The sequence below is a fragment of the Camelus bactrianus genome, chromosome 2, assembly GCF_048773025.1.
Source record: "Camelus bactrianus isolate YW-2024 breed Bactrian camel chromosome 2, ASM4877302v1, whole genome shotgun sequence".
Lineage (NCBI taxonomy): Eukaryota > Metazoa > Chordata > Mammalia > Artiodactyla > Camelidae > Camelus > Camelus bactrianus.
Genome location: NC_133540.1, coordinates 79,311,216 through 79,324,383, shown reverse-complemented (window position 1 = coordinate 79,324,383; position 13,168 = coordinate 79,311,216). Strand labels below are relative to the sequence as shown.

General features: G+C 32.5%; 1 protein-coding gene across 5 annotated transcripts in view; it reads left to right on the top strand.

Annotated features, from left to right (window-relative positions):
- Positions 1-663: 663 nt before the first annotated feature.
- The window catches only part of TECRL (trans-2,3-enoyl-CoA reductase like), a 107,591-nt gene continuing 95,086 nt past the window's right edge, over positions 664-13,168 (top strand). The window contains exon 1 of one of the 5 annotated variants that reach the window (XM_074344102.1): positions 664-975. In XM_074344102.1, coding sequence (XP_074200203.1) covers positions 742-975 — 234 coding nt within the window. In that variant the 5' untranslated portion in view covers positions 664-741. The remainder of the gene's footprint in view (positions 976-13,168) is intronic. The other 4 variants (XM_045504695.2, XM_045504697.2, XM_010967534.2 and 1 more) reach the window with 4 other exon arrangements.

Genomic DNA, 13,168 nt, shown 5'->3' with positions numbered 1-13,168 from the left:
TCACCATAATTTAGTTTTGTGAAAAGTGTGATGTTTAGTCCTGATTTTGTATATAAATTTAATGATTCCCAATGATATAATGTGTATAGAAATGTTAAAATAAGACTTACTTCCTTTTTCTTAAATTATAAAATATCTCTCTATATATTCCAGTCTCATAGATGATTTGCCATTTTTCTATTCCCTGTTTAGCATGAAGAATTCATCCATTTTGTATCAGATGTTTATGTATGTATTAAAAACATGGCACAAATCTTGATATCATAGGCAGCATTTACAAAAAAAAGTATGTTATGTAATAATGTACTAAGTGTTATTAAATTTAACTATAAGATAGCACTATGCTAATTTTAAATATGTCTAAATGTGAGTTGTGAATAATAATATATGTGTTTGAAGATTAGTGCCTCCAGAATTCAGAGATAATGAAAACTGTTGTCTATTCTTTTCTTGCTTTGGAATTTCAGATATTAGTGGCCATATTAAAAAGCAGAGATAAAAGAAGAAAGCGAGAAATAATTTGAATGCTGGTAAAGTAATCTACATTGCAGCAATCCACAATACTGCGTTATATATAGAAATAGATCAGTCATTGTTTTCAAGCCTGCTAAATAAAACTGAACTCTTGGAATGGCATGCCACTTGACCTTTCTGGGTTTCACCAGCAGTATTTAACTGGTTCGAAGGGAACACACTTGCAAGTGTTTCCTGTTGACATGACAGATTCTGGTAGTTCACACAATGTTCAAAAGGCACAAGTCCCTTGCTTCAGAACGCAAGAGAGAATTAATTTCCTCAAGAGCTACACGGTCCATACTGAAGAATGACTTGAGAAATTTTCACTCTTTGTCGCAACTTATACTCTCAGCAGGCCCTCTAAGATCAGCTGCAGCAGTTAAACATGTAAAAACTACTCACTTCGAGATTGAAATTCTCGATGCTCACACCAGAAAGCAGATATGTATTGTGGATAAGGTGAGTTTTATTTATTTATTTAAACTTCTCTTTTCTGCCCCAAAGATTATTGATCACTTGATTAAATGCTAACAAGTCTATATCAAAATATATTCCTGGTTTGTAATGTTAATTTTATGATGAGTAGGATGGATACGTTATAATATACTTTAAAGTATATTTTATATACTTTGTTTCAGTAGAAAATATACACTGCATCTTTCATATTCAATTTAAATGGTAGCTAATAATTAGTAGTTTCTAGGTTTCTTCCTAACATTGACCATTGTCAGGAGGTAAAATTTTCAGTGCTCACCTCAGCTTACATGACAAAATGTCTGGGTTTTTCTCTTCATGCACTTTCTTGCATATACAAATTTTCATAGGGTTTTAACAGTGTTTGTAGAAAACAGCAAGCAAAAAGCACCAAAGTTATTAAAAATAATATTTAGCATATGTGATAAAATCTAGTCCTTTGAAAATAATTTAGAATTGATTTGTTTTGAAATATGAATATTTCACTTTTTATGAAAAGATTACATATTTCAAAACCACAGTGTTTAAGTTTCTATAAAGAATATCTCACTTAATACGTTCTATCTCTAAATTCATATTACAGATGTTTCACTAAGGAAACAAGAACTTATATCCTAGGTTAAAAAATCAACACAAAAATATGCATGTACATTGTAGATATACATGTGTATGTACAATATTACAAAGTTTTCAGTTTTTCAAAAGTTTGAAAAAACAAGTAGTTTAATTCACTATAAGGAAGATTGACATTTTTAATAAAAGTATATATTTATTTTGCTTTACAGGCATGTTGAGTAAGTTTTTTGCCATTGTCCTAAAAATAAAATTCAATCACTGATTCCATTTATCTATGTTCTAGCTGTGTTTATAGATAAGAGCGAAAGAGAAGAAATTATTTACTTGCTTTTAATTGCCAACAAGATACTATGTGATTTCTTATTTAGTAATTGTAACATTAGTTGGGCAATATCAACTTTTATTTACAGGTGGAAACGAAAGATAAAGAACTTTTACAAGTTCATGCAGGTCATAAGTGGGATGTATGAGATTCAAAACCATTTCTTCACAACTCTAAATCATATTCTTTTTCTATAGTACCACTGGAGCCATATATAAATGATGAATATGTATTATGTACAATAGGATTTCAACTTACAAATTTTATGCATGTTACAATTTAATTATCTCAGTTAAGTTTTTGGATTTTTTTATATCACACAGGATAAGACAAATCTAAAAAATAAAATTGTCATCCAGAACTTGCTGATGTTGCAATGTCTCACTACTGAAAATTTAAAACATATAAGGAAAATAGAATGAAATCAAGGGAAATAAAACAATAAATGGAATGGATATTAAATAGATAAATGATTTCCAAAGACCAGGATTCTAAAATGTGACTGGACATTGTCTTTTCTGGTATGTGTCTAAATTTTGACACAAAATCCACCTTAAAGTAATGGGAAACTGATGGGATTCTAATTATATTCCCTGTACATTTAAGTTTTCTGTTATTGAAATTTTATTTGAAACTAAGACATGGAGATTTACATTTTTAGTATTAATTAAATTGCAAAAATAATTAAGCTTGCAGAAAGCCAGCATTCTTTAGAGATAAGGATTTTGTTTCAGAATCTTATATTTGAACAGTAAGAGTCCTGGTAATTGCATCTCCAGTGGCAAACCTTTAGAGAAATCAGTAGGCTAGATAAAGGATTAATTTTGGATTCCTCACCGGCTTTTATTGCACAATCAACACCATCGATGTGCAACTTACTGCACTCAAATCTTAAAACTTGTCAGTAGAACTGGATTTTGTCTTGTTTTAGTTTTGTAATTTGGAAAATTGTTTCATAATGAAGGCAAGACATTTAAAAGAAAAAAATTAAATTAGTTTACACTTTTTTGCATCATGATTATTAACAGTTTAAATTTGTAAACGTGAGAAAAATGATTCTATTTGTTGTAACAAATATATTATTTTTTCTTATACATATTAACAGCTTTATGAAGAGTAAAGTCATGTTAGTTGCCTTTCATTGTACTTAGCTCTACCCAGTATACAAAAGAAGTGTTTCTTATAAGTTAGTCCCTGTCTTTCAGGAAGTATAGTGTTAAAAAGCAGTAAAAGTTAAAGGTCATATGCTTTGGAACTAAGCGTATCTGGACTGAATCCCTGCTCCATCAGTCATGTCTATCAAGGCTCAGGAAAGTCACTGAATTGCTGATCACCAGGACTCTTATTTAGAACAGATTAATAAAATCTATTTTGTAAGCCTATGGTGAAGAGTAGCAATGAGATATGTAATATATTTAGGATAGTGCCTTGAACATAATAGTGCAAAAATATTTTTGTAAGTTTTCATAACAATTTGGAGAGAGAAATTTAATGTGAATACAAACCCATGAAAAAAATAAGTGATGAACCTTGTTACACTGGCAGAGACTGTACATTGTCAAGATTTCTTGACAATTACTCACTGACATGATTTGTTATAATGCTTATGCTATATACGAATTTTCAAATAAGTAGGATGTATGTATCTTATTTATATATGCTGATCTCTAGTAGAACTTTCGTTTGCATCACAGTATTATAACTTTAATTTCAGAATAGACAAAGTATATACTCGAGATATCCTAAAACAAAAACATTGAGAGAATTTCTGGGATTAAAGAAAATGTACTGAACCATGTTCTTTACTTACTTACACACACATGCACATGCACACACACACCCCAACCAAAAAAAAAAAAAGTTTTCTATTCCCTTCATTATCTTCTACAGCTTCTATCCCACTTCTCTCATTCCTTTCATCATGTTCACGTTGTCTTCCCACATTTTCCTCTTCTCATTCTATTCTAAATCCACTGCATTCAGACCTTTGCCTCCATCACTTCCCACTATATGAACCTGCTGCGGTCACCAGTGACACAGTGACAAATACCTTGCTAATTCCAAAGGTCAACTGTCACGCTTTACTCCCTCAGTAAATCAGCAATATTTCCCACTGTTAAGCACTTCTTCTTCCTTAAAACACTTTTGCTATTTAAGTTCCAGGATAATACATACTTTTTTAAAAGAAAACTCATTTCATTGGTTTCTTCCTTTTCTCTTGCTGCTTCTTTATTATCTGACTATGTGTGGACTGTCACCAATCAGTCCTTGGAACTTCTCTCCTTCTGTGGTCATTTACCTTATGGAATCTTATAGCTTTAAGTATCATCTGCCTGTTGATGACTCATAAATATGTAACTGCAGCTTATCTTTTTCCCTTGAACTGCAAATGTATTTATGTATCTATGTATATATCTATCTGCATATTTACCTATGTATCTCTTTATATATCTATGTATCAATCCATCTATCTATCCATTTGTTTGGTTGTTTAGGCATCTCAAGCTTAGTATATCTAAAACTGAGCCCTTGGTCTTCCTTGAAAAATTTTCCACAGAGTTTTCCAAGTCAATAAGTAGCAACTATATCCTTCAAATAGCTCAAGTCAAACACTTACAGGCATTATGACTCATCTCTTAATCTCACACCCCACATACAATCCATCTTCAAGGTGATAACCTTCAAATATATCCAGAGTGACAAATTTTCACCATCTCTACTGCCAGCACTCTTAAATCTAGCCTCTGCTCTGTCCTTAGCACATTCAATATATTTTCTACCTAGCAACCAGAACTAGCCTATTAAATTATGTCAGATAATATCATTTCCTACTCAAAACTGGTCAGTGTCTTTCTTTAGGTCTTTACTCACCTGTCACTTTTTCCTTGGAGCCTTTCCTGACTACCTATTTAAAAATGCAAAATCTGCCAATATTCTAAATTCTCCCTGTTCTATTTCTTTACTAGTACTTATTACTATATAACATACTGTTTATTTTCCTTTTTTAGTTTATTATTTTCTAGCTTCACAAAATCAGGGATTTGTTTTGTTTTCACTCCTGTATTTACATTTAAAACAGTGGTTGGTACAAAGAAAGTGTTTAACCAATATTTACTCAATGAATTAATGCCTGTTTAAGAGATATGTGGATCTGACAGTGAACTCATGCTTAACAGTGACAGTTTTGGGGTAGAAGAGTATATTTGAAAATACTTTTTACTATTTTTCTGAATCTAATTATCAATCAAATAAATGTAGATACATTCACAGAAAAAGATATTTAATTAAATAATTCCACTGAATGTCAAAATTCTTCCTGACTTGCTCCCAACAAAGTTGTACAGAATTTAACTTTGTATTAGTGTTTAATTTACTATCAAATAGTCATGTTCTGATAAGCTAACAAACTTTTCATAAAGAAGTTAATGCAGATGGGAATGTTAATTTGACTAATTTAAGTATTTTCCACGAATAATTAAAATAATATGACTAATCAAGGATGATAAAACAGAGAGCAGATTAAAAATATTGTTAAATACCATAGTAAATATTTTTGGAACACCAAAAATATATGTGAAAAATACATTTTAAAAATTTAACAGTGGGTAATTTAAGTTGCTAACTATTCTTGCTTCACTTCTATTGTAAAATGTCAGAAGCTTATCTAGTGACAAGTGGATGATTCAAGAGCAAGGAAAGAACTCTAAAACACTAGTGTTGATAAACATTTCCAGTATCATTGCTTTCTTTTTTCGGTAATCTTTTTTCCAAGAAACTTGACCTCAAGACCCCTCTTTCTCCTATAGTTTTATTTGCTCTATATCAAAATTCTTAACTTCTTTTACAATACTTCTTACAAATAAAATAAAGTACTCAATAATTCTCCAGTCCTTCTAATGGTAAAAATAATAATTTTCAGCAGAAAATAGTAGAGAAAATTATAGGGTAGTAAGACTTCATAAAAATTGCACTTTTAATACTTCAGTTAGAAAATTTGATAATTCTTAATTTCTGAATTTATCATTTTAGTATTTTTCATTGGGCATACAACTTAGCATATTTATGCCTTAATATGCTCATCTGTAAAAGGAGAATGATACCTGCCTTAAAATGGCCTAATGACAGTTTTCAGAATTTCATGTATATGCACATGACAATATCTTTCTTCCACTCTTCTCCTTATCTTCTGCTTTTCTCTTCCTCTTTTCCTTCTCTCTTTTTTTTTTTTTTTAACTCTTCTTCCATTCTGGTTCCCTTTTTGCTCCTCTCTTCTATCCCCTTATGCTTATTTTTTTTTATGATGTTGCATGATGCAACAAAGTTTATGACCTCTGGATTCACTTAGACTAGAATTTTAATATAAATTTGGACTGCTTTTTCTTTTTCCTTAGACCTGGTCCAATATCTCTGTCCATTATTGTCCTTTTCTTTAAAAGGATTTATATATTATTATTCTTCACTTATGTAAAAAAGAAAAGGTGGCACAGAGAGCTGAAGAGAAGAACTTAGCGTGTATTAGAACAAAGGTTTGAACCTGGCCAACACACGTTCTGTGCCTTGCTCTTAACTATTATACACTATTATGTAAAAGATATTAATGACTTTCATTAGCCAAAATTCTCATGTTCTATTTAATTTCATGATTGGGACATCTGATTTGCACTACAATGTGCTTCAGGGCAGATGTGCTACTTTAGAAAGATGTCCACTTGTCATTCCATTTAAGACAAAGATAGGCTCTTGAGCATTATATATATTATAGCATTATATATATTATGTATATAATATATATAATAGCACTAGTTAACATTCAAACCTAGAAATTTAAAATAGTTTAAATTCCCTTTAATAATGAATTAAACAAAATATGCTTAAAATATTTATATCATTTAAAAATTAAGAAATTGAGTTGGATGGTTCCTCTCCAAAGAGGCAATTAACATAATCATTTTCTATGAACCCAGAGCATCCCCAAAGCTCACCCCTCTTTTTCATATACTTTGGAATTCTATAATACAGCATGCAGTTCTAATTTCAAAAGAATCAGTGTACTTTAACATTATCTGCCCTGACTTACATTTCTCTCAGAAAAGATACATAATGTCCAAATACACATGTGATGAGGGACAATGTGGTGCAATGGTTTATGCTCTGAAGTCAGACATATTTGTTTCTGCACTTGAGCTTTGCAAATAGTTAATGTTTTATTACCTTTACATGTTACTTAACTCTCTGATCCTTGGTTTTCCATGTAGGGTAAATATCTATCTTGCAGGATATCTAAGAATTTTACATATGTATGCAAAATGTAGCACCATGTCAGTCACATAGTTATTTTTCTGTAAATAAACATCATAGTTTAGGTAGTAGCAATATATTTAAAATACTATTCACCCACTGAAGAGGGAAAATATCTGAATTGATACTTTTCTAGTATGACTGTAAAATGTAGGCATTTTAAAATGATAGTTATTACTATCCCTTTCTGAAATGATTAGGAAGTATTAGAATTAGAAAGCACAGTCACAGGGACCATCTTTGTAGCACTGGTTTCTAGAGTTCTATATCCAACTCTCATACTCTAAATAATATGCACTGGTTACTAATACCATGACATACCATAAAAGATGCCAATGGATGTAAAAGCATTGCATATCAATGTAATAGTAGAGAAAAAATAAATATACTCTAGAAAATTATTTATAAATAATGTTTAAAAAATATAGACTATTATACATAATCAATTAATTGTCTACATTTTTCTATTTTCCAAATATATCACATCTAAGAAAACTATTTTTATCTACAGTTGAGCTAATAAGATGCCATTTTTATCTCCTAATATATAATATGCAATGATACTCCATTTAGAAAGGCAAAAAAGATGAATAACTTTTAGAGGATGCCTCTAAAAAGAAGAGTTGAAATTATCAGATTCAGTATTTCTCCAACTCTCTATTTTGTCGTTATAGTGTTGTAAGTATTAATTCAAAAGATATTTGTTAAGATGTATGTCTAGTGTTCTAGAGACAATGCATTAACACAAACAGATAAAATTCCTATATTTTGTAGATTTTATTCTCTCCTGTGGAAGACAAACACTGTAGAAGTAATTTTAGGTGCAAAGATATCTGCAACATAAGAGGGAGCACAAAGTGATTTATGGTGGTAAACACAGGGTGATGAGTTAATCTGTGGAACAGGAAAATCTCCCTAGAGACATGGTATTCATGTGTGGTCCAGACAGTGAATAAGATGAACAGAAATAGGAAGATATAACAGATACTTAGGAGGTAGAAACAACAGGACATGTTGTTTGGTTGTCAAGAATGAGGAACATGGGTGATGTGAGTATGATATTAAATTGCTGTTTGAGAATTGCAGATCCTGAGGATGGCATAATTTACTGAATCTTTTTGTGGATTTTTATGTTTGTTTGTTGCATGTTTGCTTTCTATTATTGTTGTTATTCAACAAGTAGAGAGGTGAGGAGGAAACCAAAACTCAGTTTTGTTCATTTTAAGTTGGAGATCTTTGTGAGATACTCAGTAGGCATCTGGGTGAGAAGATCTAGAACTCAGGAGGGTGGTCATGATGAAATATGTTGTCTTGGGAGTTAGAAACATAGAGGAGATCCTTGCAGCCACTGGAGTAGAGAAGATAAAATTAAGAAAGAACAGTGCGATGGCTGAGAAAAGAACCAACTACAGAAACCTGAGGAATTCTAAAATGTAAAGGTTTTAAATAAAGGGGAGATGAAAAAGGAAAATAAAGAGGAGGAGTCAGAGAGATAGAAGAAATATGGTGAATATTCCATCACAAAACCTAATAAAGAATATTTTAGTGACAAGTAGGAGATCAGTAGAGTCAAATGCAGCTAAGAAGCACAGAGAAACACTGTAAGTATCCCTTGCATTAAATGCTGAGGCAGTCATTGTTGAATTTAATTAGACTATTTTAGGTACAGTGATTTGAAGAGAAATCGAATCTGAAATGGGGGAGACAAGCAATGGGAAATAAGAAACGTGAGTTTTCTGGAAGGCTCTTCTTTTGTACGTAGCAGTAGTCTTGAAAAATATATTTTCCCCAAACACTTCATTCTTCAACTCTACTGACTCTTATGTAGTCTGATTCACATATTTGGGATTATCTACCACCTTTTTCTCTATTACTCAATGTTTCAACATTCTACACTACTCACCAGTCCCAAAACAATTTTGTAATTTCCATTCTTTTAGTTTTGATCAAATTTGATTCCTCTGCCTAGACTGGTCTGTCACAGTCTTATGTCTAATTAACAATCATTCTTCATGGTCCAGCTGAGATGGCAACCCCTTCGTGTGCCGCTATGATCTCCCATAAGCAGATGTGTTCCTTGTCCCAGTAATAATTAGTTGAAATCTCCATTATGTATATTATACAACCTAGTAGTTGGGAATGAACATTTGTAAGCTATCATAACAATTTTAAAGAGTAACTCTGTTCCTGTTCAATCAAATAATCTTTTCTTAAATGAAGACTGTATTTGGTCAGTATTTCATTTATTTCTAGCAATTTATTTTCCTTGTATTTGACAGATGTATTAGTCCACAACAAAGTAGAATTTTTTTCAAAAATGATACCTTATCCTACATAGTTTGGGAAGCACTAAACTGATGACATGAAAATGACCTTTTCAACATTGCCATGATTCAAACAGATCAAATGACCTAAGTGCTATTGTACAATAAATATATCTTGGATGCAAAATTGGAACATGCCATATCCAGGATCCTCTTGGATTTCATTCTAAAGATTATACTTTCTTGAAAGGTAATAAAATAATAACTCTCAAAGGTTTGTGTTTTAAATATAGAAACAAACCTTAAAGCTAAAATAACACATTTTTAGATGAATGAATGTGAATAAATCATGTTTTCCTAGGAAATTTAAAGATGAGATGAAAAAAGAAAAGCTAACCATTACAGGAAGAAAATTAAGAGGGCTACACTGTGCAATTAAGAGACCCTGTTTCCTGTTAGGTCAAGACTGTCAGGCGATCATGATAACCACTACACTACGGAAACCCACAAGTCAAGACTGAATGAAGAAAATTAATAGTTCTGATCACATGTTTAAAAAACATAAGATTTAGACAACATTTTCTGTGTAAAGAATGTTGCTGTGAAGTGGTGACTATATCCCAGAGAGACATGTACAGGCGAGAGGGTTATGTTTACTTTGTTATTCAGATTAGTTGCTTTATGAGTGGTTACTATATGTTAGGTTACATGGGGTTGAAAATTAAACACATTTCCTTACCCTGATATGCATGAGTCAAATCAGAAAGAGAGATTACACATTTTAAAACAAATTATAATATGGCAACAAGCATAGGAGAGTTTAAAACAAATTATACAAAGAAGGCTGGGGAAAGCATCTGATAGAGGTTTAAGCATGAGGATGAGAAATAAAGATGAATGCAGTGGAAAGAAAGACTCAAAAGGATCTTTAAAAATATGTAGTACAATTCACTAGCATGGGCAGGGTAGAAGGAGCAACCTCTTGGAACAATAATTAGCATTACAAAAGTAAAGAAGTAGAAAAGTAACAAGCAAGGTTTCTGGACTGATGTAAGTCAGTCCATGGTGTGACGCTGCAGAATGGAGCGAACTGAAAATAGATGGTATGGGTGGGGGTAGGGTAGGGGGCCTGCGTGCCTTGCAAAACCACCTGGACTTTTTCTTTTCTTTCAAGTCAGAGGGATAATGTTTTCAGATTTGCCATTCAGAAAATTAAATCTGGCAACCATGTGGAAGATAGAATGATAGTAGAAAGACTGAAGACAGAGAGTTCAGTAAAACTGAGAAGCAAATCTTTTGTGAGTCTGTTCAGGACCGACACATTTGACAGGCAACGTGACATCATGAGATCTTCGGAGACTTTGAGGATACTTAGCCACCTCTCGCTTAACCAGCTTGTGACACTGGGCACTGGCCTTGTTTTCTTTTCCCGTACATTTTACTGACCTAAGTTATCTCACTGGAGGCACCTGAACAAATATCACCTTTCATAAGGAATTTCCTTAAGGAAACGGCTATAGCTGAGAGCTGTGAATAAAGTAGGACACAGCTAACAAAATTTACAAATTTAACAATACCATGAGAATTCTCACATCAATTAAATGTACTAAAGAACTGTAAAATGAAGGAAAGTTTAGTAAAATGTTTACAGTGAAATAAATGCATTGAAGTTAAATTATTTTTTCTCATATGTGTGTTTATAATCCATGTTTGAGGAATAAGTATAAAATAATTCAAATTAAATGTAAATCATTGAGCATGTTTTTAGGACACACTTAAACCTTTAAGTGTATATATATATACACACATACACACATACATATATTTCTGATTTAATCTTTACTGAAAATCATAAGTATAACAAAACAGAATAATTATGCAATAAATATATAGTATTTTCTAGCAAATGTAGTTACAGCCCACATAGGTTAGACAAATGTTTGTATCCAGGTTCAATAGAATAGAATGTGGTATTACAGGTTAAAGGAATATTCCATTACCATTTTATTTCAGTTAAATTCAGTTTTACTGGGATTTTTGTGATGAATTACGGCAATCTCTCTAAATGTAAACCTGTTATGAATTTGTCAAATCAACACTTGTTAAGTGGGGCACATGGTGCCAGATGGTAAGCTGAGATTCAACAACAGACCAGGAGAGAAAATGAAATAGAGTTTATTACTCACAGTCCTGGAGGAAGAATCGAGCAGGCCTCAGGGGACTACACTGAAGAACACAGACAGAGAGACAGGACCTGGGACACATGCCTTCATTAGGGTCCATAAATGGAGTGCTTTCGGGTTTCTCAGCTAAGACCAGATTGGTCAATTCAAACCAAAAGACTGGGGTTTTGGTAAAACCCAAGAGGGTCTTATCTAAGGAGCACAGAAGGAGGAGGCCTTGGCATGCATGGGGGCTTCGGCTTGCCTGAGGGGCAAGTCAGTTTAAGCTCCCTGCAGGTTCCTTGGTCAAACAATGTGAAAGTCAGGCAGCAATGCTAGGGAGTAATTTAGCTAAACTCAGCAAAACCTGAAGATGTGCACGCTCTCCTATTTGTCAGAAAGTTCACAATGAAGAAATTCTTAGTTCTTTCATAATCTAACAGTTCAAACAAAAAAAGATGAAGACTGCTTACATAATTTATTTCTGGGAAATATTTTTAGTGTGATCTTTTCATGCTCATACTTGATTTATTTTTAAAGATATTAAAAGTAATCATATTTTAAGCATGTACCTTGTACAGAATAACATTTTACTGTACTTTCTGGTAGCCTGACAACTATCAAAATCATTACCTTACTTGTTGCTGTGATCTTAGTTTTACTAAAATATAACCATTTTTTTAGTGTTCCTTTTACTGACCTCAGCACTCAGAATTATCTACTGACAACTTTCTTTCCTATAACTATTCCTTAAAAGTATTTTTTAAAATGAGCAAGATTTTAAGGCAACATTAAGAAATAAACATCCATTTAAAAAAATTATCTAAAGGCTTAAAGGAAAGAGGACTGAAGGGGCAATGTTGCAGCAAGTGGAATTTGATGTTTATATCACATTAAGCTTTTAATATTCTCACAACGCATGTTTGTGGGCACATGTTGGTGCTCCCTGAAAGCTTCAGTTTGCATTATTAGACACACATGAATGATGAAATTTATACTTTTGCTAGAACGTGTAATGACGGTATCTACGTTCCATGAAGTCCTAAATCATACATACATCAGAGCGTGTGTATCTTGGCTTCATCTCATTTTACATTGCATCTTACTTTCTGTTGTAAAACCTATGGTATTTCCATGGCTCCGTGATAAGAGCTCAAAGATTTGAAGGCAGTCATTGTTTGAAGGTGATATTACCCTTAAAATGTGACCCATTGATTATTATCAAGTACTGACAAGAATATCTTGCAGAGATATAATCCTGGAACATTGCCTGACTTCCACTTCTCTCCTTCCATCCCTCCTACTGTCCTTGTTCCTTGTTTGTTTTTCTTCTTATACATTGAATAATACCAGCCTTCCAGCTGGTAGACCCTATGACAGATGCTAGGTACACCAGCATGGAAACTAAATAAACCACCCAAAATGTTCCCTCCTCTTCAAGATGTTCATCACATTGTGATGGATAATCACATGTAAATAGTCCAACACAAGATAATACAACACAGAGTAATATAGAGGTAAGAACAAGGTGCTGACTGAGCCCAAATGAATGAGTT